Genomic DNA, 23,124 nt, shown 5'->3' on the forward strand with positions numbered 1-23,124 from the left:
CCGCCCCCTCTCGGCATTTAATAACCCGGGCCGCGCCGCCCCGCTGGCTCCGGCACTGCTGCAGCGTCGCCGAGATGGCGTCCACCAGCCGGTACGGGGGTGGCCCGGGCGCAGGGGACCAAGGGAGGAGCGGGAGCGGCTCCCACATCGCTCCCGTCCGCGGCACAGGCAGAAAATGGCCGCGTTGCCCCCACTGCCGGCCGGGGACGGACCGGCCGCCATCGGCGCTCTTTCCTGGCCCCGGTGCTGCCGGTTTAGCGCGGCTCTCGCGGTGCCCGGCGCACCGGCTCCTCTCTGGTGTCCGGTCTGTCGGGGCCGCTCCGTGCGCCGCTCCTGGGGCGGCGGGAAGCCGGACTTTGGGGAGTCCGTGCCTGTTTGGGCTGTGCTGGGAGGCCCCCGGCTGAGCTGCCTCTAAGGGGCCGAGCTCGCCGTCTTTGCGTCTTCGTGCTGCTTTTGCTGGGCAGCGCTCTGAGGGGACGCCGAGGTTTTTGGGGCATTTATGACCTGAATGCGGGGCTCCTCGTTAGCGACAGTGCGGTGCGAACGGTGACCCGGCCCGGTTCTTTCCCCGAGCGCGGCTCCGGCCTGGGCCTGGGGCGGTACCGAGCTCGTCCCACCGTGTCCCTCGGGCCGGCACCGCCTGGCGCGGCCCCCCGGGTTCCTCCTGCTCTGCACCGCCTCGAGCCGAGGTGCAGCTCCCCGGCCTGGCTCCGCCTTATCGGGCCTTGGAAACTGCTTTTAGGCTCCCGCCCTAAATCCGTACCGGCACCAGTTCGTGACCAGTTTCGGGCTGTGAATTCTTTTCTCCTGGAGACGTATCGAGTTTTTCTTTCTAGTCAGGAATGAAGAAAGGCCCACGAAGTCGACTGGAGTGACTCTTAACTCCTGCTAAACCTGTCCTAGGATCTAGGAAGTGCTTCCTAGTAGTCTTGCTGCAACTCGGGAGTTATTTGCTGAGATGGGCCTTTACACACGTGCCATGCATTTTCCTTCGGTGTAGGTGGCTTAGTAAATTGAACCCATTGCAAGGAGTACGGTATATATATCTAGATAAACCGAGGTAAAATTGGGATGGGAAGACAAATATTTGCAATGTTTTATGAAGGTAAAGTCTGAAACAAAACACCACTGGTATTCTTTGAGGTGTCTGGATTTTTTTTTTTTTTTCTTTTGCTTAGTGTGTCACTAGCCTTTTGTGTAATGCCAAATGTCAGGTGATTGTGAATGCTTTGTCAACAGTGTTGTCATATGAAACTACTGGCTGGGAATAGAGAGAAGGAAAGTAGTTTAAAGAGCTTTAAGGTAGTATTTGGAATATAATTTACATCTGAAGATCTTGTGTTGACATGTGCTTTCTGGAGGTTTTAATATGAATAGTGATGTTGATTTTCAGTTTTGGTTTCAAGTTGTAGATATTTTTTGTGAACAGTGGATTAAAGTGTTTGGGTTGTTTGTATTTAGACTCATCAGAAATATCTAAAAACTTAAGATGGAATGTATAGATTAGGTTGAAATAATAGTGGAAAATGGGGGAATTCAGAATAATTTTACTTGGAAATTTTTTACAGTTAAAAGGATTGCAAGTTGTTTTTTGGTTTAATCAGATGGGGGTTAGTGAGAAGCTCTGATAAATTTTTTGTGATCAACTCCTGTACTCTGTGCTTTTTAGCTTGAGCGGAATGGCTTTGTGGAATACACGGATCCCAGTTGTAAACACATGTTACTCCATTTCTGAAATAATTGGTCTTAGTAGAATTACTGAACAGTTGCTAGTATGAGGTATTTACTTTTAAAACATTTGGTTAGAAACAATTTTTTGTTACCTTGGTCAGTAACTAAAAGTTGTTGTAGTAAGTAATGCTAATGCTTTATGGGAAGTTGTAATTGTTGAAGATCCATGGGTGTGAAAGAGACAGATCCCTGTTATCAGAACTTGTTGTCATATAATTGCCTTATGAGCTGATTATTTTTTGTTAAGGTCTCACAGTTAATGAATTGCTTAATTAAAAATGGGATTTATTCTTCAAATAGTTGAAAATAAACCAGTGTTTGAGCTGAGAGTTTTCTAAACATACATGTTGTATGTGCACTACTTCCAGAGTTAAGCACTTGGTAAATAATACTGTTCTGATCAGAAGGAGTGAAAATGCTCATTTGGAATGAAGAAATCACCACTGACTTCTTGGGAGACTTCATTTAGCAGTAGTTTGTGAATTATGCTACGTTTAATCAAGTCTGTTACATAGATTCTTGATGTTTTGAGTTGAAGTGGTTTTGGTATAGGATACATTACAATAAAATTGGAATTTAAGGTGATGTGAAGTCTTGATTGTCAAATGTAGTGTTACAGCATTTAAATTAAAAGTGCAGCTCAGGTAATTACGTTAATATTCTATAATTTAAGTCATTAAATACTGTATTATTAAAGCATTCTTATCAGCAAGGAACTCTTTTGCTTTTGATATGCAGCCTGCTTTTTTAATAATGATTGATACTTCTCATTTGTTTCTTAGTTTGGATGTACTGCCAAGAGTGACTTGCCCAAATCATCCAGATTCCATTTTAGTGGAGGATTACAGAGCTGGTGATATGATTTGTTCTGAGTGTGGGCTTGTAGTAGGTAAGTAGTTATTCATATTTTTATAAATTGCTGTATAACCCAAATGTTGTGTGTAGGTTTGCTCTCCCTTGATGCCCAAGTGTGGGTGGTAGATTTGGTGGTGTTTGTTTGGTTTTGTGAGTTTTTTTGGAGGGGGGTGTAGTGTTTAGGGGTTTTTTTGTGATGGTCCGTTGGCTAAAAGCTTACTGTTTTGAATAGCCTGTTTTCTGGTAACTTCTTGCACTATGAAAAGAATCAAACTCTCTTTAAAGACTGAGAATTTAAAATATGCTGTAATATGAATTAGAGTAATCGTGTTGTCCAGTATTCTGTCTTTAATCATGACTCGTCTTTCATTTAGGAAAGTATAAGAAATGTTATAAAAGTGCTCTGTGAAATAACTTGCTTACAAGAAAAAAAAAATCACAACACAAAACCAAACCCCAACCAACCTCTGTTTCCCATTAGCTAGAGGTTATCTTCTGCCCTGAAGGATTTAGATTTATATGGTTGCCAGCACCTGTGTTTGTTAATTACCTCTCCCAAGGCTTTTGAGACTGGAATTCTGTGGAGCTCTTTTACTTGGTTTGTGTAGCAGCAGTTCTACGGACTAAACTGTATTTCTAAGTGTAATGGAATATTTAACATGAAGGGCCTTTTAGGCATTGTTTTTTGTTTGAATGAGAGAGAGGAAGTTGTCATAAAACCTGCTGCATATACATTTTTATGTATCTTTTCTAGGATGAGCATCTTATGTGCACCTTATTGTCTTTATTCCTTTTATCATGGGAACCTTTCCACACTTGGATTATGATAATTCTTTAAACTTCATTGATTTCTGTTAATTTTTTGTTAGGCATGCCATTATGAGAAAAAAACCCTCCTTGAGGGTGCATGTTTGGGTGATTCATCCAGTGGTGCTAAATGTTTCAAATTGTTTATATCCCTCTCTCCTAGACTGTGGTGGTTTTGTTTTGCCTTGCTAAACTTAAAATTTTTCACAAAAAGCTGAAAGTTAAGGAATTTGTGGCAAAGGTAGTACTAATTTAGCCAAGCAACTAAAATAAAATAACTTGTCAAAGTAAATGTTAAACTTGAGTACCAGTTTCCTTTAAAATTATGAAACCATTTAAAACCTAAAGGGTTAAATCTGCTTTGTTAAAAGAAGGGCTGGTTTAGATTGCATAAATTTTGATAAAGGTCAGTGAATCAGAATAAACTTGCTGGTTAAAAATTCAAATATCCACAGCAGTGTTTCCTACTGAAATATGATAGTAAGTTTCTAAGTTACGGCTTAAAAATAGTTTGGTGCATGTTCAGCTCTTTGTGGGGTTGTCATAGAAGTTGAGCAAAAGTTTAGAAAAGCCCATTTTGATCAGTTCATAACTTTTAAGATAGTTCTGGTATTAGGAGAAGAGGAAAAGCTTTTTCTTCATAAATGTAATTTTTAGGAGCTTGGAATTTGTCAGAAGTCTCGCTTCATGTACTTTCTGTTACAAGGTACTCTTGCCTGAAGAGTTTTATCCCTCTGGCTTTTCTGAATTAATAGCATTGGTGATTTTTTTAGTTCAAATTGTTAGCACTTTCAATGAGCAGGATCATTAGAATATTAATAGAAACTGTTGCTGAATTGAGTTTTTAATGTGTTTGTAATTGTCTTAGTGCAGTTTGCAGCCAACATTACTGGTAGAATAAAATATGTTTTTTAAGTTAGCATTTCTTGTAGATTTGTCACCAAAACGCTTTAACAGCGTTGTGCTGATTGTTCTCATTCTGTGTTACATTCCTTCAGCTATTTAGCTTACCTGTATGCATCCAATTCCTTAGCTAGGTTATCCAGCAGGTAATTTGGAAAACCAGTTAAATAGGATCAAGATGAATAATTGAAGAGCACATGACCAAAGAGAAGTGTGAGCACTCAATATTTTCTCACCTGATCTGATAAGAAATTTAGAGGAGGTGTAAACCAGATCCAGTTCTTGATGCCTGTTTTCTGGAGATGCTTATGAAGTAGTGATGTTTTAAAGGAGTGAATACAAAATTTAGTTTTGATGTGTTCCAAATGCAGCTTTTCTGTATTTGTTGCAGATTCGATGATACATGTTCCCCTTAGGAGAGTAACAGTTTCATTTCTTTTTTTTACATAGAAAAGTTTTGTTTCAAGGCTTGCATGCGTCATGATCACAAGTGAGCAGAACCCGCTGAAAATATATTTTGGGGTGGACTAAAAGTTACTGAGATCTTATTTAGTGAAGGGGATCATTTAGAACAGTTAAGCCCCCCACCCAAAAATCAATATACTGTGTGGCCAAAGAAGTGCTACAGGTTTCTTTCAAAATATTATGATTTTAGTGTCTGCAGAGCACTGCTGGTGTATGTGGGACAGAATGGTAAATGCTGAATTTGTGCTCTTGCTTTACTACTGTAATGTACATACTGGTGTGACTTCACTGATTTTTTTTTTTTTTTTTTTTTTTTTGGTGTGTGTGTGCAGTTTAGCTGTAGACAGAGCTAATAGTCTTTGAGTTAACTAAGTGTATTTGCATTTGATGTTTTTCTTGCTTGCTATGGTAAAGTACTGAAGTTGCATATTTATGGAAAAAGTGTAAATTTATTATCTGTAGAACTGTGTTGTAGGATAAAATAGCTGGTGAATAGATAGTTTTCAGGTTTGTAATCAATTTTCAGGGAATAGGAGATTAAATCAGTATTGCTATTATAATAAATGATCTTGTATTTATCAGGTCTGCAGTTGAAAGGATAAAGCAATAGAAAATTTTGGGGGAGCAGGAGGCTAGGAGAAGGGGGAGCTGATCTCTTTATCAAGTGAATTCCTTATTTTAGGCAGAGCTGTATGTTGTGAGTACTGTGTTTTAAAGGGATTTTTTGAGAGATTTTTAATCAGAGTTGTTTTCTACTTGTAGGTTTTATTCTTAGTCTCAGTAAGATTGAAATTTAAGTTAAATCTAGTACGCTGGGGTTTTTTGCACAGTGTTTTCCACATGTTCTGAACAAACTGGTGTTTTGCTGTGCAGTATTGTCTTGTAATGTCAGTATGACTGAGACTGGTGTTGAGTGTATTATTGTTTCAAAATACTGCTTCAGTCTCGTATAAACTCTCACCTACCTTTTCACTATTACCTTTTGTGGATTAGCTTGTGTTCTGTCTTTTCATGGTAATTATTTCCAACTTGTTAACTTTTCCCTTTGCTAATTGCTTTTTGCATGAAAGGCACTTGGAGACCTAAATTACAATTATCCATGGAATTTTGATATTAGCCTGGATTGACCTGCATTTGAGACTTTACAACTCTGTCCAGGTTTATTTGCTATCACAAGAATTGTATTTTATTATCCCTACCTTTCTCCATTCATTCTAAGCTATGTGCTACAGTAGGGTTCTTGGGCTGGTGGGGGAGTTCATGGGCAGAGTTCTTAGGACTTGGAGAAGTACTTAGTACTGTGTTAATTTAAAATGTTCACCATATCTCATTCTCCAGACAGACTTGGTGGGGGGAACAGCATGTTCTTCAAGAACAGAAGGCTAGTAAATCCTCTTTCTTGACAGGTAAATATTTTGTTTACTACCTTGTAGGCAGTAAAAAAGGCTGGGAATCAGCTGATGTGCCAGAAGGGGCTGAAGAAAGCAGAGTGAAAGTGGAAGACAAAGAACTGAATTTTCTTGTTGTAGCAAGGTGGTGATGTGAATTTCAGAGGAGGATAAGAACCAGTCCAGTGGCATGTACTGCTGTGTAGTATCTCAGGTATTAGGAATACCTTTCTAAGACATTCCTTAAATTTCTATATAGCTTCATTAAATGTTGTCTTAGTGTGCCAGAGTTAAGCAGCGAGGAATTTATTTTCAGTATGTAGTAAGTGGTTTTCTCTAACTTAGCACTCTGCTTTGGTAGACAGGTGTGGCTGAGAGGGGAACAGTGCTCTTGTATGGATCTTATTTTGGGTAGGCTTTGATAAAAAAGCAGAAGTCTGTCTCCAGCTGATGAGGATCCTTGGACATGTATCAACTTGTTAAAGCTTTGAATCAGATTATGACCAATATTCAGATACTTATGCCATGTTCTATGTATACCTGAGAGTTCAGTTGAAGAAATTTAGGGAAAAATATTCAATAGCCTGTGGTCAGGGGTAAGGCTGTTGCAAAATTCTGTCTGCGTAGTTGTTTGGCTGATACTTCTGAAAAGTTTGAGATTGAAATGTTACATTGTAAGTTCAAGTATGGTCCATGAAGAATAGGTAAGATTTGACTATACTGCAGATATTTTCTTCTCAATAAACAAGTAGGAGGGGGTTTCACAGTTGCCTCCCAACTGGCCAGTTCATTACTCAGGATGTCTGTCATTAGGGGTAAGATTGCTTGCTTCTGTATAGCTGCTTGTTTTTTCTGAAAACCAAAGAAACCATTTTTTTCAGCTGTTTGTAGTATCCTGTAAGTGGGGAAGGTGCTTAAGTACTTCTGACTTGGATCCAGTAGAGGGCAGTTACATCCACAGGGAAAAATCTTTTAGTACTTGGGGTCATGTTCAGGTTTACTCTTTTCTGCAAGTATTGTCAATCTTTAAAATTACAATATGAATTCTTAATTCAAAGTATTGCTTAAAATAGTAGGCAAAAGTCTTTAGATACAAATGTGTATTAGCAGCTTTTACATGCTTGGTGTCCAAACTACTAAGTTGGTCTTGCAAAAAGACTTCGCATTCAGGGGAAAGCTAATTATAGAGGATACTGATGCTTAAAGACATTCTGAATAGTTTGCTCTTGCATGAGCATTCATGGATACTTAATACAGGCAATTTATAATATGAAGAAAATAACCTACTTGCCTTTTCTCAGCCAGCATTTCAAATAGTCTGTTTTAATTCTAACCCTTTTCAGCTTTAAAGGCAAGGGTGATACTTCTAGGTGTTCAGCAGTAATGCTTGTAAGAGTGGAAACAGAGTTTACATGTTAAAAGTTAGCATCCTTTGTCAGGCTTTGAAATAAGCACTGCTCTTAGCATGAAATTTCCTGGAGGGTGGAGGGGGCTTTCTAGTTGGTGGATTCTTGGCTGGCAACCAGAGGGGTTTGAGAGCCACTAACAGTTCCATTAGGTGAAGAGCTAGGTTTTTCTACTAGAGTAACAGTAACATTTTAAATCATCCTATTTAGGGAATGGTTCTTTACTTGCTTCCTTACCCAGCTGACAAAGTGATTTAGGCAAATAAGGACTAGAAACAATCTGAACTCCTCTGATGGAAAAAGAGTCTCTAATTTTGTGATGTAGGGTAGATCAGACACAACATTTTAAATTGAGATTCTTTAGTTTGGAGCATCCTTCACTAGTACTTGAGCTGTTAATCTTTGAAAGGCCTCAAGTCCTGGAGAGGTGTAACTTCAGCTGACCAGACTTGTCCACCTGATCATTTAACATTTCTACTCTCATTTGCTTCCTCCAAAATTATTGTGGAAGCTGATGGCTTAGGAAGCCTGTAAGTCCTTTTAGATTTGTCATCATTTTGATATGCAGGAGCTGCTGAGCCTTTGTTCTTGTAGCAGTCATTTGCCTGCGGTTCTGTACTGTCTTTTTCAATCCATAGTTGCCTTTGGGTACTGGTGCGATGCTGTTGATGTCTGGCAACTAGCAAAAATCATCTGTGGCTTTTTTGTTTTGTTTGCTTGTGGGGTTTTTGTGTTTGTTTAGTATCTGAAAGCCTGCTTTAGTTATTTTAATTGTGTTGTGAATAGACTGGTGTTGCTGGTTGTGATGATGTATTTGTGGTGTTGACAATTCATTGAAAACAAGATAACTTTTACAAAGAATACTACTGTCTTATAAAAGGCTGGAAATTTTGTAGAAAAAGCTGGGACTGTAAAATTGTGTGTTCATTTTTTTCCCTCCTCATGAGTTTATTTTTTGGTAACATTTTATACATTTAGTCCTTAATAGAAGTTCTAAAGCTGCAAAGTAGAAAAAAAGGTTGAGTGCTACTCAAGTATGGGGCAGTCCGTAAGCTAATAAATAGAATGTGGAGTCGATACCTGGAGTACTGTGTCTGACTCTGTCCTTGTCTGTACTAGGAAGAGAGAGACTTGCTGGAGCAAGTCCAGCAGAAGGTTGCAAAAGTGATTTGGGAGTTAGGAGAGGCTGAGAGCTGAAACTTAACCTCAGACTGTTCAGCCTGGCTCTGTGCAGTTTCATGTCTTCATGATTCTCCCCACCTTGTAATCTGCTCCTTTAGTTTTTTCACTGTAGTTTGTTGCAACACCTGATTACCCTGCTTAATAAGGGGCTGACTGAAACTTAGGGTAATCCTAATATATATATATATTTAAATTTGGCATTGTAAAATGCTTTTAATTAAAAGTATGATATATGTGCTCACTAGATGGCAGCAGATTCCTTAACTAACTGTAAGAATGATACATTCTCTACTAACAAACTTTTAATACTGTATTTATGTTAAAATTAAAATATTAGTTAATAATACACAGAACTTAATGCAATGTACAGCTAACATTAGAGCTCCTCTGAAAAGAGCTTATGAATGTACCTTCTCAGAACTGTTTCAAGACTAGATATGCTCATGAATATTTCTTGTTTTGGTTAGACATCTTAAATTTTAAGCTATATTGTCTTCTTATAACAGATAATGCAGAACGCAGAAGGAGAAGAAAATACATATGTTTTATGAGTTATTGCAAGTAGAGTGCAATGTTAAAATAGCTGGTATTCTCTGTAAATGTGTAACTGAAAATTCAGGACTTGTTGATTGAAAATATTTTCCTCTCAGAAATGACTTCATTTTTAGGTGAGGAGTAAACCTACGTAAATTTTGATGTATAGATATTTCAAGCTAATTTTTGAAAACTGCTGAAAATTCTATTTTTATTTTTCAGTCTGACCTGAGTTTGCTTTTGCATTTCTGTAGCACATGCTCTTTGCATTTGTCAGTTGTGAAGAAAAGTAACCTTGGCCTGAGGTTTTCCGTTCTGAGTAGCACTTCTCCATTTTACTAAATGAGCTTTTCAGACGATGGGTAACCTGAGTCAGGGAAGTTGGCAGTCCGTGTTTGCACTGGAGCCTGTGTGTTAGTCTGTTAGACTGTATTTTAAAGAGAAACTGAATACTGGAAGAGTAGTTTATGAAAAGAAATGGAGCAATGGAGAAAAATTCATCTGTTCAGAAAGATGCTTTAGTATGTCAGCCTGGAGATGCATTTCGCAAGGATTTGGTCCTGTAAACTGTTGTTTTTGTATGTACTTGGAGGAGGAAGCTGAGAAGATGAACTCATCTGTTTGAGGAAAATTAAATAAAGGAGTGTCTAATGTAACTATATCTAGTAAAGCTGTTTTGTTCAAAAGGACTGCATCAAAAGGAAGTAGTGAAGGGAGTATGTGACCACTCCAATCCTTATTGCAGTTTTATAGAGTTGTCCAAAACAATACAATAATGTGAGAGAGACAACTTTATAGTGTACTTATTGGGAGCTTTTATACTCTCACGTAAGACTAAGTTTAGTGCTTTGAAGTTTTTTGCTTTGACCACTTAGGGTGGGGCTTAATTGCATCTGTACTAATATCACAGTTCCAAAGTGGTTTTTTGTATTTTGAAGAATTAAAGATAATAAATGCCACATTTTGTGTTTTGTTTTTGTTTCTTGTTGAACACGGTAATCCAACCCATTGTGCTTGTATCTGAATATATTTTCCATCTATGGAAGCCTTTGGGCTTATTTGTTCCATTTTCATTAATACTTCTAGCTTGTGTCACACTTTTATAAAAGCCTTTTGAAAGATGGAATGTGCTGCCTAGGACCTCCGTGTATTTTCAATGACACTGACAGTATACAGAAAAACTTCTTTCTTGCGGTAGCAGATTTCTTGGCAAAATGAAGGTATTTGCATACTGCATCTTAACTACACAAATGCTTTATATTCAGTGATTTGTTCTACTTAATCTTTTCTTACTCAGAAATAGTAGTCTCAATCTTCTGTTTGTAAAGTGTTTGCCAAAGCAGGCAGTGATATAGAACTTTTTTGTTAGATCAGGAATGGTTCATAACTTACAAGAGGCAGATCCCTGAGTGAGTCATTTAGGTCATTCCCACTTGTGTGGAAAAATATTACATCATTGCTCTGTACTCAGTGTTCTATTTATACCATGCCAGAATTTTAAGTACATTTTGCTTTTTTTAGATGCTGTAAACAGTATTGGGGGTTTGTCTAAAAGTAAAGTTACTGCTAGGCCATAGAAGGAGCATTACTGAATCAAATATTTACAGAGAGTCCAGGAGCCAGAGGAGCACACTGTCTGCAAATTTAAGCTTGCCAAGGGTGTGGGGGTTGACCTTTATAGCAGAAAGAGTAAAAGGCGGCACAGATCCGTTCTGTCCTTAACCCTGTAGCTTTTAATAGTTGTTATTTTTCTTCTCCCTTGTGGCTTTTATTAGACCAGTAAAAAAAGGTGGAGCCATAGCTATGAGCATGTCTGACAGATACTGATGAGAATACCTTTAACTTAAAGTTATTATTTTTTGTTGTAGCAATTTCTTTTGGTTCATTCACAGCTTTCAATTTCAGGCATTCTCCTTGCATAATTTTATGTTAAAAATTGAGTTACTCTGTCAGAATAGATTCCGCTTATATACCCCGGGTAATTCTGCAGTTGCACCACTCTATCCACAGCTTCTGCATTTTCTCCAGCTTCGGATCTTGTATTACCATTGCTTGCAGAGTGCTTTTTTCTATCTTGTTTGTTTTCACCAGGTTAAATCAGCCTCTGTGGTTTCATTCTAAAACTTCCATAATGGAAATTAGGCAGTCAATGCTACTTGTTTTTGCAGACACTTCTTTCACAACACACTTAAACACTGATAAAGGTGGTGAATTTTTCCTTCGGTTTAGCAAAGAAGGGTGCCAATTATTCTGAAGTTTCTTCTGACATCCTACAAAGCTGTATTCTGCTTTACTGCAGAACACTAAGAAAAGTGTTCTTCTGTACCTGTATTCTTAAAAATTCTGTAGTATTGCTCTGGAGGCAACACCTTTGAGATACAGCTTTTATCAGATCTGTGAATACAGTGAACTGTGCTGCCAGCAGTGGCTTTGGGGCTGGGGTTTATGTGTTTTCTTTTGTGTTTCTTTTTTACCCACCTAAATGTCTATTGTTGTGTTTACTGTAGGGCTTTTGCCTGCATCAGAATGTTGGTGAGAATTATTTCTCAAACTGATAAGTTGCTGTAGGAAAGATTTAGGTGAATGTGAGATTAACAGAGGACAGCAAGGAAAGTTGTTTCATTCAAAGAATGTGGTGCTTTTCCTGTTTATTCTGAATCTGTACTGAAACTCTTCCAGGTATAGCAGGGTTGATTGTGTGTAAGAAGTAGTTGAGTATATATATTTTATCTTGATACTGTCAAGCATCTTGGAATTGGGCAGGGTCAGATCTGCCTTCAGAAACAAAAATTGATCTGCAAAATGTCAGTGGTGGGTTAGAAGCTACAAAATTGAGAGTACAAAGGACCTGGAAATGATGCAACAGAAGTAATTTACTATAGCTTAATGGGCTTGTGCATGATAGATAATTTACATGTGCACTATGAACACATGGCAAATGTGACAGAACTTGTTAAGTTACACCTGACTCATGGAGAACAATCCATAGGCAGTCCTGACTTCAGCTTGAAATTGAGGTTTTGGTTCCTTTTGTGTATTGGAAATGCCATGATACTCTTTATGGATAACTGTAATCCATAAAGATTACAGTTCCTGTGTTCTGGATGCATTTCTTTAGTTTTTTATGCCTTCTGTGCAGCTCTAGTTGCATTTTTTTTCCCCTGCTTTAACTTGTAGGTCCTGAATGTTCTGGTTCATTGTCCTGCCAGTTACTGTTGTGTTTGGGAATGCCAGCAGACTGCCTTCTTACAATGCAGAGCTCAGATGTCTGACTTAATGTTTCACACAGTATTTTAAAGTGGTGTGTTAACGCAGACTTTGTGTTGCTTTCTGTGTTCTCAGGTGACCGCGTCATAGATGTGGGATCAGAGTGGAGAACATTCAGCAATGACAAAGCAACCAAAGACCCATCTCGAGTTGGGGATACTCAGAATCCTTTGCTCAGTGATGGTGACTTGAGTACAATGATTGGCAAGGTAACACTGGAAATACAAAATTTTACTAAGTTTGAGTGTTTTTATGCCAAGTACCAGATTGTATGTCCATAGAGAAACTATTCAGCATATGTATTTATGAAGAGATTTTGCCTGAACTGAACTTGCATGTTTCAGCAGTGGTCCTTTCCTGTGACTAGAAGGAAAGGGCTAACCTTTGCAAAAAAAAAAAAAAAAAAGCAGTACTGTGAGGTTACTTGCTGCCCTTTGATATGTTGCTATAAATAGGAAAGCTGATGTTTCAATTTTTAAAGAAGTATACTTTGACTTAGCAAGTGTATTTGAGATGATTCTGAAATAGCATACTTAATTTTGAGATCTCAATACCTAGTGCTGCCTGTTTTTTTGTAGTAAAATCTGTGTCAGATTCATATTGGAGACCTGGAGATCTCATGTTGTACACGTTCTTCCAACTGATGTTAATGCACTGAATGTAGAATTCTTTCATGGTGTGATTGCCCCAGAGGAAAATATTCAATCTATATTTGGGTTGAAATTTCGTGGTGCAATCATAATCTTGCTGTTTCCCATGAGAGGAAGCAAGAGTAGTCACACAAATGCATTCTCTTTAATGAAGTAGTGACCCAGGTAAGTTGTAGTTGTTGTACTTTCTGCTTCATTTTTTACTGCAAGATCCAAATAATTTTTTGTGGATTTCCTGAATGTTTCATGAAAAGTGGTGCAGTTGTTGATAAATAACTATTAAAAACGTTTTGCTGCTTTGTGTGTTACATGCACACCAGGATTTCTCACAAGTTTTTGTCCCAGTGATGTTGCTAGGATGAAGTGCCTAAATATGTATGGCTCTGTGTAGGGAAGTGTCCAACATACTTTTCGTCCAAGAATTCTTCAAAGCAAAGAAGTAGACAACTTCTTCATAGAATACTGATGGGCAGCTAATGTTTCACCATTAGTGAAAAAGAAACCTTCTCTCTGAGGAATTGTCCAAGTAGATGGTTGTGTTTGGACAACTCCAAGCCTTGCTGCCTATCACATTTTAGGATTTTAGGTGGCTTTGGGAGTCCATTCAGGCAAACAGATTTCTTCACTGCTCCATTAAAAACATTGGCACTGCTAAGTGGCTCTGTGAAACAGTCCTGTAGAAGTCACTGGAATTTTAATGCCACCTGCATAGGATCAGAAAGATTGCAGTTCAGAGGGCTTGGACTTCTGTCGCTGATTTGGTCAACTGTGATAAAGATCTATACCTTTATAGACAGATGGAGAAATGGACTGTTTGCTCCAGGTTCACATTGTTCCTCATTTTGGGGCTGTGTAAATACGAGGTTTGTTTCTGAGAGCTCAGTTTGATTCAGTCAGTAGAATGACCTGAGCACCTTTAGAATCTGCGTGTTGGAAAAGACAAAAGATATTTTAGCTAAAGACAGATTTTTGTGTCCAGGTGATCAGTGACTTGTGCTGTTAACCCTCTTCCCTTTGGAGGTTCAGATTCTAATTTAGAATAAAGAGGGATGGCAGCCTTAGTGAGAGAATTAAAGACACAAAGAAACTTTATGAAAAGTTTGTTTGCCCCTGAAAACTAAAAATTTTTGGAGGTGGACATTCAACTAATGAAACCGTTTTGCAGTGAACCAGAGCATCCCAGAAGGGGCATGACCAAACGTGCTGGAGCAGAGTGCCAGTCCATGAGGACAAGATGCAGGGCTGTTAGTATGGCGTGATTTAACTGAGGAGAACTGAGTAAAAGTACTGGAACTGCAGATTGTGTTGGGGAATGTAGAGGGGGTAGTCAGTCCAACTGTGGATACTTTATGTGCACAGGGAGGAATTGCAGAAGAGGTGCATTATTTTCTGTGGGAAATTGAGAGTCCCTTTGACAAACCAGGATGTTTCTGTACAAGAGTTCCTGTGTTTGTCTTGCTGGTAAGCAGGGGCTCTGGGATGTCAGTTCATTGATGTGAACTCTGTATCTGGGGCTGCTTTTTTTTTTTCAGTCATTTGCAAGGAGGAGAATGGCTTTTATCAGAAGATGCTGAAGAAATCTTCTGTCAGTGCAGAAAGGGCATGAATTTTGCAGCAAAAATAACTAACTCAAGGAAGTAGTACATTTCTCAAGCAGTCATCTGAAGTCCCTGCTGGCAGTAGGCTGGGATGTGGATTGACCTAGATATGTACAGTGGTTGAACAAGGGTGAGGTTGGTGTAGGCATGTAAGGGTAAGTAGTATCTGACAGGGTACAGAACAACTGTTGTGAATTCCAGAGAATGAAGCAAGGTAAGGTTATTATTTTCCCAGTTACCAACTACTCTTAGTATGGCCTGGAGTGGACCCTGTATTTGTGTGCCAGAGATAGCTTTAGCCTTTCATATGGGACAGGACCAGGGCTATTTCTTTCTGCTTGAGGTAGGACTGCTGATAATAAAATCTTTACAGCTGACCTGTTCCACCCTCCCAAAAAGACCCCCACTAGAAAAAACCCTAAAACACAACCCATGTTGTGGGAAATCTGAAAGAGAGGACACTGGTAATTCTCATGGCACATCATGTTAGAGATCTGTGGGAATGTAGGTGGAAGTGGAGTCTGAACCAGTTACAACAGTATTGCCTTGTAACAGTAGAGGAACAGGGTCAGTTCTGCTTCACAGAGTGGTTTGTCCCTCTTTCCTTTGGGAAGGCAGGAGGTGCTGATCTGGGGCCCCTTCCTGCAAGGGGGTGTGTGGTCTGTATGTGATAGCAGCAGAGGCTGCTCTGCCCGTGTAAAGGGATTAATTCCTAATTGGTTTTAATGCTCAAGGAACCCATCTGTCTGAGGCAGCAGCCTGCATTGGAACAAAGATTAATTTGCCTGTGAAGAGGAGAGTGAATAGCATAGTTGGCTGTGATGGAAGTGGTTTAAATTCCACAGGCAGGTCTTCAGGATACTGGCACAGAACTGTAACTCTGAAATTAGATACTGTGTGCTACAGTTGATCTGATTACAATGCAGATCAATTGGAGGCATGGTGAAGTCTCACGTTAATTGTGGCTTCATTGCCAGAATGTTACAGATAGTTCTAACATAAAATAAAATTTAAAAAAAAATGGAACAAGCAGCTTTTAGTTTTGCTTTGATATAGGGAACTCTTTTCTATGAATCTGAAAGAAAACCGTAAGTTTTGTTTCCTATCTTGTGGAAAACATCTTTTGTCACCTTTGGTAGTTAATTGATTCCTTTCTGTAGTAACTGCAACTCCAAGAGAATTTAGATTGGTTGAAGAAAGATTTAATGCACTCTCTTGGCATAGAATTCCTATCCTTGGTTGATCAGGAAGCTGGCTGCTGTCAAACTGCATGGCCTGAATCTGGAAGTGCTACATTGATAAGCAGTGAGAAGATACGAGGGGCTGATGATTCAAAAAGAAGAAAGGATCCATCAGACTGATCCACAATTCATAAAGTCAATTTAATTTCAGTTGAAACTGTGTGGCTTCTGTTTTTTTCCATGAAGGGGAAGGGACTCCTACCATGGTTGTCAAGGGCTGAAATCAACAAAGCATTGTCCCTTGGTTGAAAGCTCCAGAAGGAAAGTTAGGTGGTGCATTTAAATAACAAATGCAGGGAGAATTTCTGTGGTTTATGTAAGTAGTTGAGGTGGAAGAGTGTTTTCCACACCTTTGATAGTTGAGTTGTATATTGGTCATGGCTCTTGAAGAGTGCTCATATCAGCACAGTAAAATCTTTGTCTAGTTTTACTCTACAGCACCTAATAGATGTGGGTTTTTTTGTTTTGGTTTGGGTTTTTTTTTATGTTTTTGGTTCTCCTTAATCTGTGGACCAGGGAAAATCCCTGTGGTGAACGGGAATACTTGCTGGCTCCAGGACAGAGCAGTATTTCCTGGTAGTAGTCTCTGACATGAAGCCTGACTAGACAAGGACTGGGGACTTGCTGTTGTTTGTGCTCACTCTTCTGGCATCTACAAGAGTTTGAGCTCATGCAGTTCCTGGAAGCATTTAAGCATAGCACTGGTGTAGGAGGCCATGATAAACACAAATGTAACACACTGCAGGGAACAGGGGTGTGAGTGATGGCCAGCAAGGAGCCTTTTGACCTGAGACTTCTGTATACTTTGGGCCAAGGGAAGTTCTGGCATTATTTTTGAATGGAAGGCCTAGCATTGCTCTTTTTGGCCTGAAGTTTGTTGTGCTTTATTCTTGTTCTTTTTTTACCTTTTTGTCATACTGGGAACCTTTGAAGAGTTGGAGGTGTTCATCCAGCCAAGGAAGTAGGACTTTCTTTGGAGCAGACCTCTGCTGTGTTGGTGCCAGGATCATGTCTGGGTGCTTATTTTGTGTGAAAGGATGTTTGAAGTAGTAGGAAAAAGCCAGAATGGTTCTGGAATCTGTTGTAGAGATCTGTTGAAGGAGCTAGGGAGACTTGAGGGAGGGTTCTGTGCCGAAGTCCTCGGTTGCCACAGAGAATCAAGGTGTGTGAGCAGGGAGGGATCCACTGGGACTGATGGAAATGGGATGTCATTGAGGCCTTGGGCATGGGAAGGGGAACAGTGTAAGTGAATGGTCAAGAGCGAGTGTTATTAGTGTCAGTCAGAGAAGCTGCATAAAATGCAGAAGTGCACCTCAGAGAGATGTGTTAAAATAGAAGGGCAGTCCCAAGAACATGGGTCAGGAAAGAAGAAACTGGGCAGCTCAGAAGAAGGAGGAGATGCCAGGGCGTGTTGTACCCTTTCTTCATTCTGTTTTTACCCCACTTTGTACAGCCTGGACATCTCAATACATTGCTGAGTATTCAGTTTGAGAGCTCTGTGTGCAAGTGCTTAGCCAGGTTGTCAGTCAGTCACAGATCAAGACCTGCTTTATGTTTACTGGTTTTGGCAAGATGACAGTGCAGTAGTTGGTGTCTGCAGTGGCTTGTTTAAATGACTAAATCTGTCTGCAGTGAAAGTTGGATGCCCTGCCCAGGTAAATTGTTTGAAGGTACCAGCAAGGAATAAATGTTGCAGATTCAGGAAATCCAGGTTTCTACACATAATGGAATTGTCAAGAAGTGTTTTCCACTTGAAAGAGCTGAAGGGGTCCTGCATACTGTGACAGCAAACATACATATAGATAATGTAAATTACAGACATTGCTGTTCTGAACTTACAAGATGTGTTGTTGTCATCAGCTATCACTAATCTGACATGGCATAATTTGGTAAAGACTTGTTTTGGACTGCTGGCAAATTGAAAACCTTAAACATTTTAGACCCTCTTGGCTGGGCAAATTTGTATATTTAATAGAAGTATGCAATCTGCATTATCACTTTTAAGGTACAAACAAAAGTATACCTTGGAAGCTTGTTTTGAAGTTGCCAGGTTGAGTTTGAGGCGCTTAATTCTCCGAAGGCCTCAAGCCTTTCTTTTAAGAGGCCTGTGGTTTTCCCATAAAGTCAAAATACACAGATATTTCCATTTTCTGATTAAGGCTTGCAGCCTCTAACAGGCATGGTTTGACTGGTTTGTTGGTTTGACTGGTTTGTTTGTTTGGGTGTTCTCTTTGCCCAGGCCTTCACTCTGGTGGTTATCATTGTAACAACTGGTCTCCAGCCGACCATAAAATTGTTTTTCTGGCTTACTTGTCTGCCACAGATGCAGCCCAAAGGCCACACAAGAGTTGCATAGAATATCATCTTGGACCTCAGCATTGGTGCCAGGAGTATTGAGATGCGCACACTGGCTATATATTACCTTACTCTTTTTTACTCTGTAACTATTGTTACATGAGGAAAGAAAAAGCCCCATGTGATCTGTGGTCTTTGGAAAGCAATTCACGATTTGAGACTGGTGCAAAGTGTAGAACCTGTTGTGTGGAACAATGCTCAATTGAATGAGTTGCTTTCAGTGATGTTTCTGTGCAGACTGTTGGAACTGTTGCTTTGAATTAAAATGTATAAAGCTGGAAGATGTTTGCTCTTAAAGTGAGCAGGAAGTTGCGTGTGTTATTGACAATACAAATTTTTCTTTTCAGGGCACAGGTGCAGCAAGTTTTGATGAATTTGGGAATTCAAAGTACCAAAATCGCAGAACTATGAGCAGCTCTGATCGTGCGATGATGAATGCTTTTAAAGAAATTACAAACATGGCAGACAGAATCAACCTCCCTAGAAATATAGTTGTAAGTTCATGTCTCCCTTTCTTAAACTGTTCTGGCATTGACTTAGTTAGCATAATATAATGAGCACATGAATTTTTGATATTGCTGCTAATTAAATGGCATAGAGTTAATTAAATTTTGTCTTCTTGTGTTGAAGGATCGAACAAATAATTTATTCAAGCAAGTGTATGAGCAAAAGAGCCTGAAGGGGAGAAGTAATGATGCTATTGCCTCTGCTTGTCTCTACATAGCCTGTAGGCAAGAGGGGGTTCCAAGAACATTTAAAGGTACATTTTCAATGATACAGATTCAATTTTGCTGTGAAGTAAAGGTTTAGTTACTGTCACTGTAGGAGGTTGGTTTTCTTATTCCTGGACTTTGTCAAATGGGTTGTTCTCAGCTGTAGCTCTCCTTTCAGGGGTGGGCAGAAGGGTCTGTGGGAATTCATTATATTTGTGTAGTAGGCTCTTGGGCATGGGGGTTTTAGCATTTGAAAGTTACTTTGAGTGTTGGTGAAATTTAAAAGGCATTGCTTTGATTAGAGGATGGATGGGGGTGCTGTTGTAACTGAACTTAACTGAATTTGAACCAGCAATTCTGCAGTAAATTTGTGCCACTTTTCCCTGACAGAGATGCAATTCTCTAGCATTGAGTACCAAATTTCCCTTACTAAGTGAGCTGTATTAATTAGCTCCTTATGATAAATGTGCACTGACTGAAGTTTCACAAACATTCAGAGCTTATTTAGTGATGGTGGCCTTCAGGACATTGGCCATCTTTGTGGGTCTTAATATATTGAGAATCAAGTTTGATTATTTTGGGGGAGCGAATGCTGTGAAGCCTAAAATTTAATTTATACTCTTTCTTCAGAAATATGTGCAGTGTCCAGGATTTCAAAGAAGGAAATAGGACGGTGTTTTAAACTTATTTTGAAAGCTCTGGAAACCAGTGTGGATTTGATTACAACTGGAGACTTCATGTCACGATTCTGTTCTAATCTGGGTCTTCCCAAACAAGTACAAATGGCAGCAACACATATTGCCCGTAAAGCTGTGGAATTAGATTTGGTTCCTGGAAGAAGCCCTATCTCTGTAGCAGCTGCAGCAATTTACATGGCATCACAGGCTTCTTCAGAGAAAAGGACACAAAAAGGTAAAACTTGACTTTTTTGGTCAAAAAAAAGCAAGCTTCCTGCTTGAAAGAAAATTCAGTGTTAGTGTAAAACTTGGATGAGGTCTGTGCAAACAGTGATAAGTTCCATTCTAACTGCATACAGCAAAGACCAAACCAGGGTCTCCCAGTCCCCAAAATGAATGTGGAGTAGTTGGCTATGCTCAGTGTAAACCAAGTTCATTTTCTTCTGGTATTAGAAGTTGGCTTCTTGAATGCAGTGGACCAGTGCATTCAAATGAGCATAATAATTTAAGTTCACCCATGCTAATATTTGCACATGTCCATTCTGTGGCTCTAAAATACTTCAGATGCAAACTTGGGGGCAGTTACAGGGAGCACTTGGGCTTTGGGACTACATTGAATCTTCAATCATTCCTACAGCCAGGAAATCACCTGCATTAGTACATGGTCCTTGACTTACTGTGAGCCTGTAGTAAGGACAGAAAATATGGCATTGCAGGGTTTGTTGTGGATCAGCTGGAGCAGATTCCCTGGTGGTAGGGTAGCTCCTGGGGAGCCAGTAAGGAGTTCAGGGCTCTTGAGCCTCAGGGCAGCATGGATCAGCCCCTGGAGCTCAAGGGAATGAGGCCTACAGGGTAGCAATGCCTGGAGAAAGAAGTGTGCTAAGACTGCAGGGGATAGAACTTGATGTGAGAAATAGATCTGAGTGCTCCACTGAGTTGTCCAGTTCAGATCAGAAATGTTAAAAATGTAGCAGTTTCTGAGTGGAGAGTTCCTTTTGGATAAAGAATAGCTTTTATCTGTCAGGTTCTGGTGTTTTGTTCTGCATTTGTAACTGCTTATGTCCCTGGAGCATCCATCATATTGGCACTTTCCTGGGCCTGTGAATGATCTGGAGCCAAGGAAGTTCAGTGCCTTCATCCTTGCTCGTTGTGAGCTATGGGATTGTATCTCTTAAGAGTGAGTGTTAAAATACAGCTGCCTGCCATGGACACCATGGCTTCACACTGTTGCAGTGTTCTCAGACAACGCTGAAGGCTCTCATGCAGTTCAAGGTTTAAATCCTAACTTGACTAAATCTTGAATAAATTTAAGTTTCTGTGCATCTTAAACAAGTGTTCCCTTGGCTTGTTAGACAGTTCTCTGTGTGTCTGCCTTATTTCTTGGTGCATTTTAAGGTTAATGTATTTAATCTTTAATTGAAGGTATCACTTTTTGTCTGTGACTCAGTTTTTTGTTTGCTTTTGCTTATATTTCATCAAAGCATAAAAATGAAGATCCAGAAGTTGATGATGATTTGTTAAAATATTGGTGGTCATATATAGAGCTTGCAGTAGATGTTTCTAATGACTTCTGCACTCTTAGCCCTCTGCCAATTTGAAATTGATGTTATTCCAAGATTGATAGGTTAAGTTGAACTGTGGCACATGAGAAGACAGACTTATACATGCAAAATATTAATCACCACAGTTAAAACCATTTCTAGCAGGCTTTTGGGAGAGTTGCAAATGAAGCCAAGTGTCTAGTGCCTCTTGATAAGTTATGCTTGCTGGTTTCTTCAGTTCAAATGGCAAAAATAAAAACTAATCACTTCTCTGCTTTTTGTTGTAGAAATTGGAGATATTGCTGGTGTGGCTGATGTTACGATTAGACAGTCATACAGGCTGATCTATCCTCGAGCTCCTGATCTTTTCCCAGCAGACTTCAAGTTTGATACCCCAGTAGACAAGCTACCACAGCTGTGAGATTGCAGAGGGTTAATTTCTGCTAACCCCCTCCCCCAAAAAAACCAACAAAAACAAACTCTTTATTTTTGCCTATAATAAAGGATGTACAAAGTGTTAATATTGGGTCTTCGTGTTGTGGAACTGGAGGATATGGAGATGGAACATAACTGCTGGAAGGCAGCACACATTCCAAGGGTAAAGAAGCTCATTGTGTGGCATTTCGTATGTATATATTAGTGGAAGTAAATATTTAATAACTGTTGCAACAAATTTAATTTCATATCGTTGTACTTATTTAGATTTCTTTTGTAGGGATCCAGTAAGATGTATTTTGGAGAATTTAAAATATTGTGTAATTCCCAAATAAACTGTTTTCCAAAAACACCATCTTGTGGGTATGACTGCAATGTGACATGCACGTACTGTTGTACATGCTGAGAACTGGAACGCAGTCCATGGAATGGTGGAGTGAGCTTCATGATTGTGGGCTTGGTCACAAGGCTGCTTAAATGCTCACTTTCTGGACAATTTCTGATCTCTAGAGTGGTTTAGTAGTTGTAGGGAGCTGTAGTGCAGGTGCTTGCACCCAGAATGTAAACAGTTGCTGAAAAGCTGTTCCAAGTTTTGCACAACTGCTGCAGAATATTTCTAAACTGGTTATGAAACGATTAATCCCATCCTTGGCACAGTCTCCCTGATTCTCACTGATGTCTCTGCTTTTCTTCTGTGAATTTGACATAATGACAAAGCAGTTAAAGAGAAGCATGAGGACTCACTTTAGTTGAATTCCTGGTAACTTCATGATGCTTAGTACTGTATAGAGAAAAATAGAAAGTATTTCTAGGGTAAGTTTCTGTTAAATTTCTGACCTGCCAGCCCTCCCTCCAGTCTGGCCTGTGGTTATGTTCTCGGTGAGCACTTGCTGTTTGAAATGGTGTGCCAGGTGCTGAGTGAAGGCCCAAAGTTGTTCAGCCCTGCCCAGACTAAGAACTTAGAATACCGGTTGCCTCCTGACAGTGTCCCTTTATGTACAAAGCAACAAATGTGCTTAACTGGGAGTCTTCTGGTTCCTGAGTTCATTTTGTATCACAGGTGCAAATTCAGTTTAACCATACAAATGAACAGCTGAGGGGTCAGCTTGCTGCACATCTGTTCCTAAGCCATCCAGAGGGAAGGCTATGTGCAGTGCTAATAGCAGTAATTGCCAGTAGCCCTCACTGTTTTCTTGCTAGCTGAGCTGTAATCCTCTTCTGCCAGTAGACTGGAAATATGACAACTGAACATTTTTTTAATGCAAACAAGTAACAAAGGTTGTACAGTCCTGTTGCACCACAGGAGCTGTTGGTTGCAGAAATATTCTGGTGTCAGTGTTAGAAGGGGTATGACCAGTAGTTTGGAGGGCATGGAT

General features: G+C 39.6%; 1 protein-coding gene across 2 annotated transcripts; it reads left to right on the forward strand.

Moving 5' to 3' along the window:
- Positions 1 to 22,071, forward strand: GTF2B (general transcription factor IIB). Of its 2 annotated transcripts, none has more exons than XM_082286892.1 (7): positions 1 to 91; positions 2,514 to 2,620; positions 12,614 to 12,747; positions 18,730 to 18,876; positions 19,013 to 19,142; positions 19,726 to 20,007; positions 21,601 to 22,071. In XM_082286892.1, the coding sequence occupies exons 1-7, from the start codon at positions 75 to 77 to the stop codon at positions 21,732 to 21,734; spliced, it is 951 nt and encodes a 316-aa protein (XP_082143018.1). In that variant the 5' UTR covers positions 1 to 74; the 3' UTR covers positions 21,735 to 22,071. The 2 variants fall into 2 exon arrangements, with proteins under 2 accessions (XP_082143018.1, XP_082143019.1); XM_082286893.1 differs by lacking the exon at positions 1 to 91 and adding an exon at positions 929 to 1,105.
- The last annotated feature ends 1,053 nt before the right edge of the window (positions 22,072 to 23,124 follow it).

The sequence above is a fragment of the Coloeus monedula genome (assembly GCF_965178545.1).
Source record: "Coloeus monedula genome assembly, chromosome: 9".
Taxonomy (NCBI): domain Eukaryota; kingdom Metazoa; phylum Chordata; class Aves; order Passeriformes; family Corvidae; genus Coloeus; species Coloeus monedula.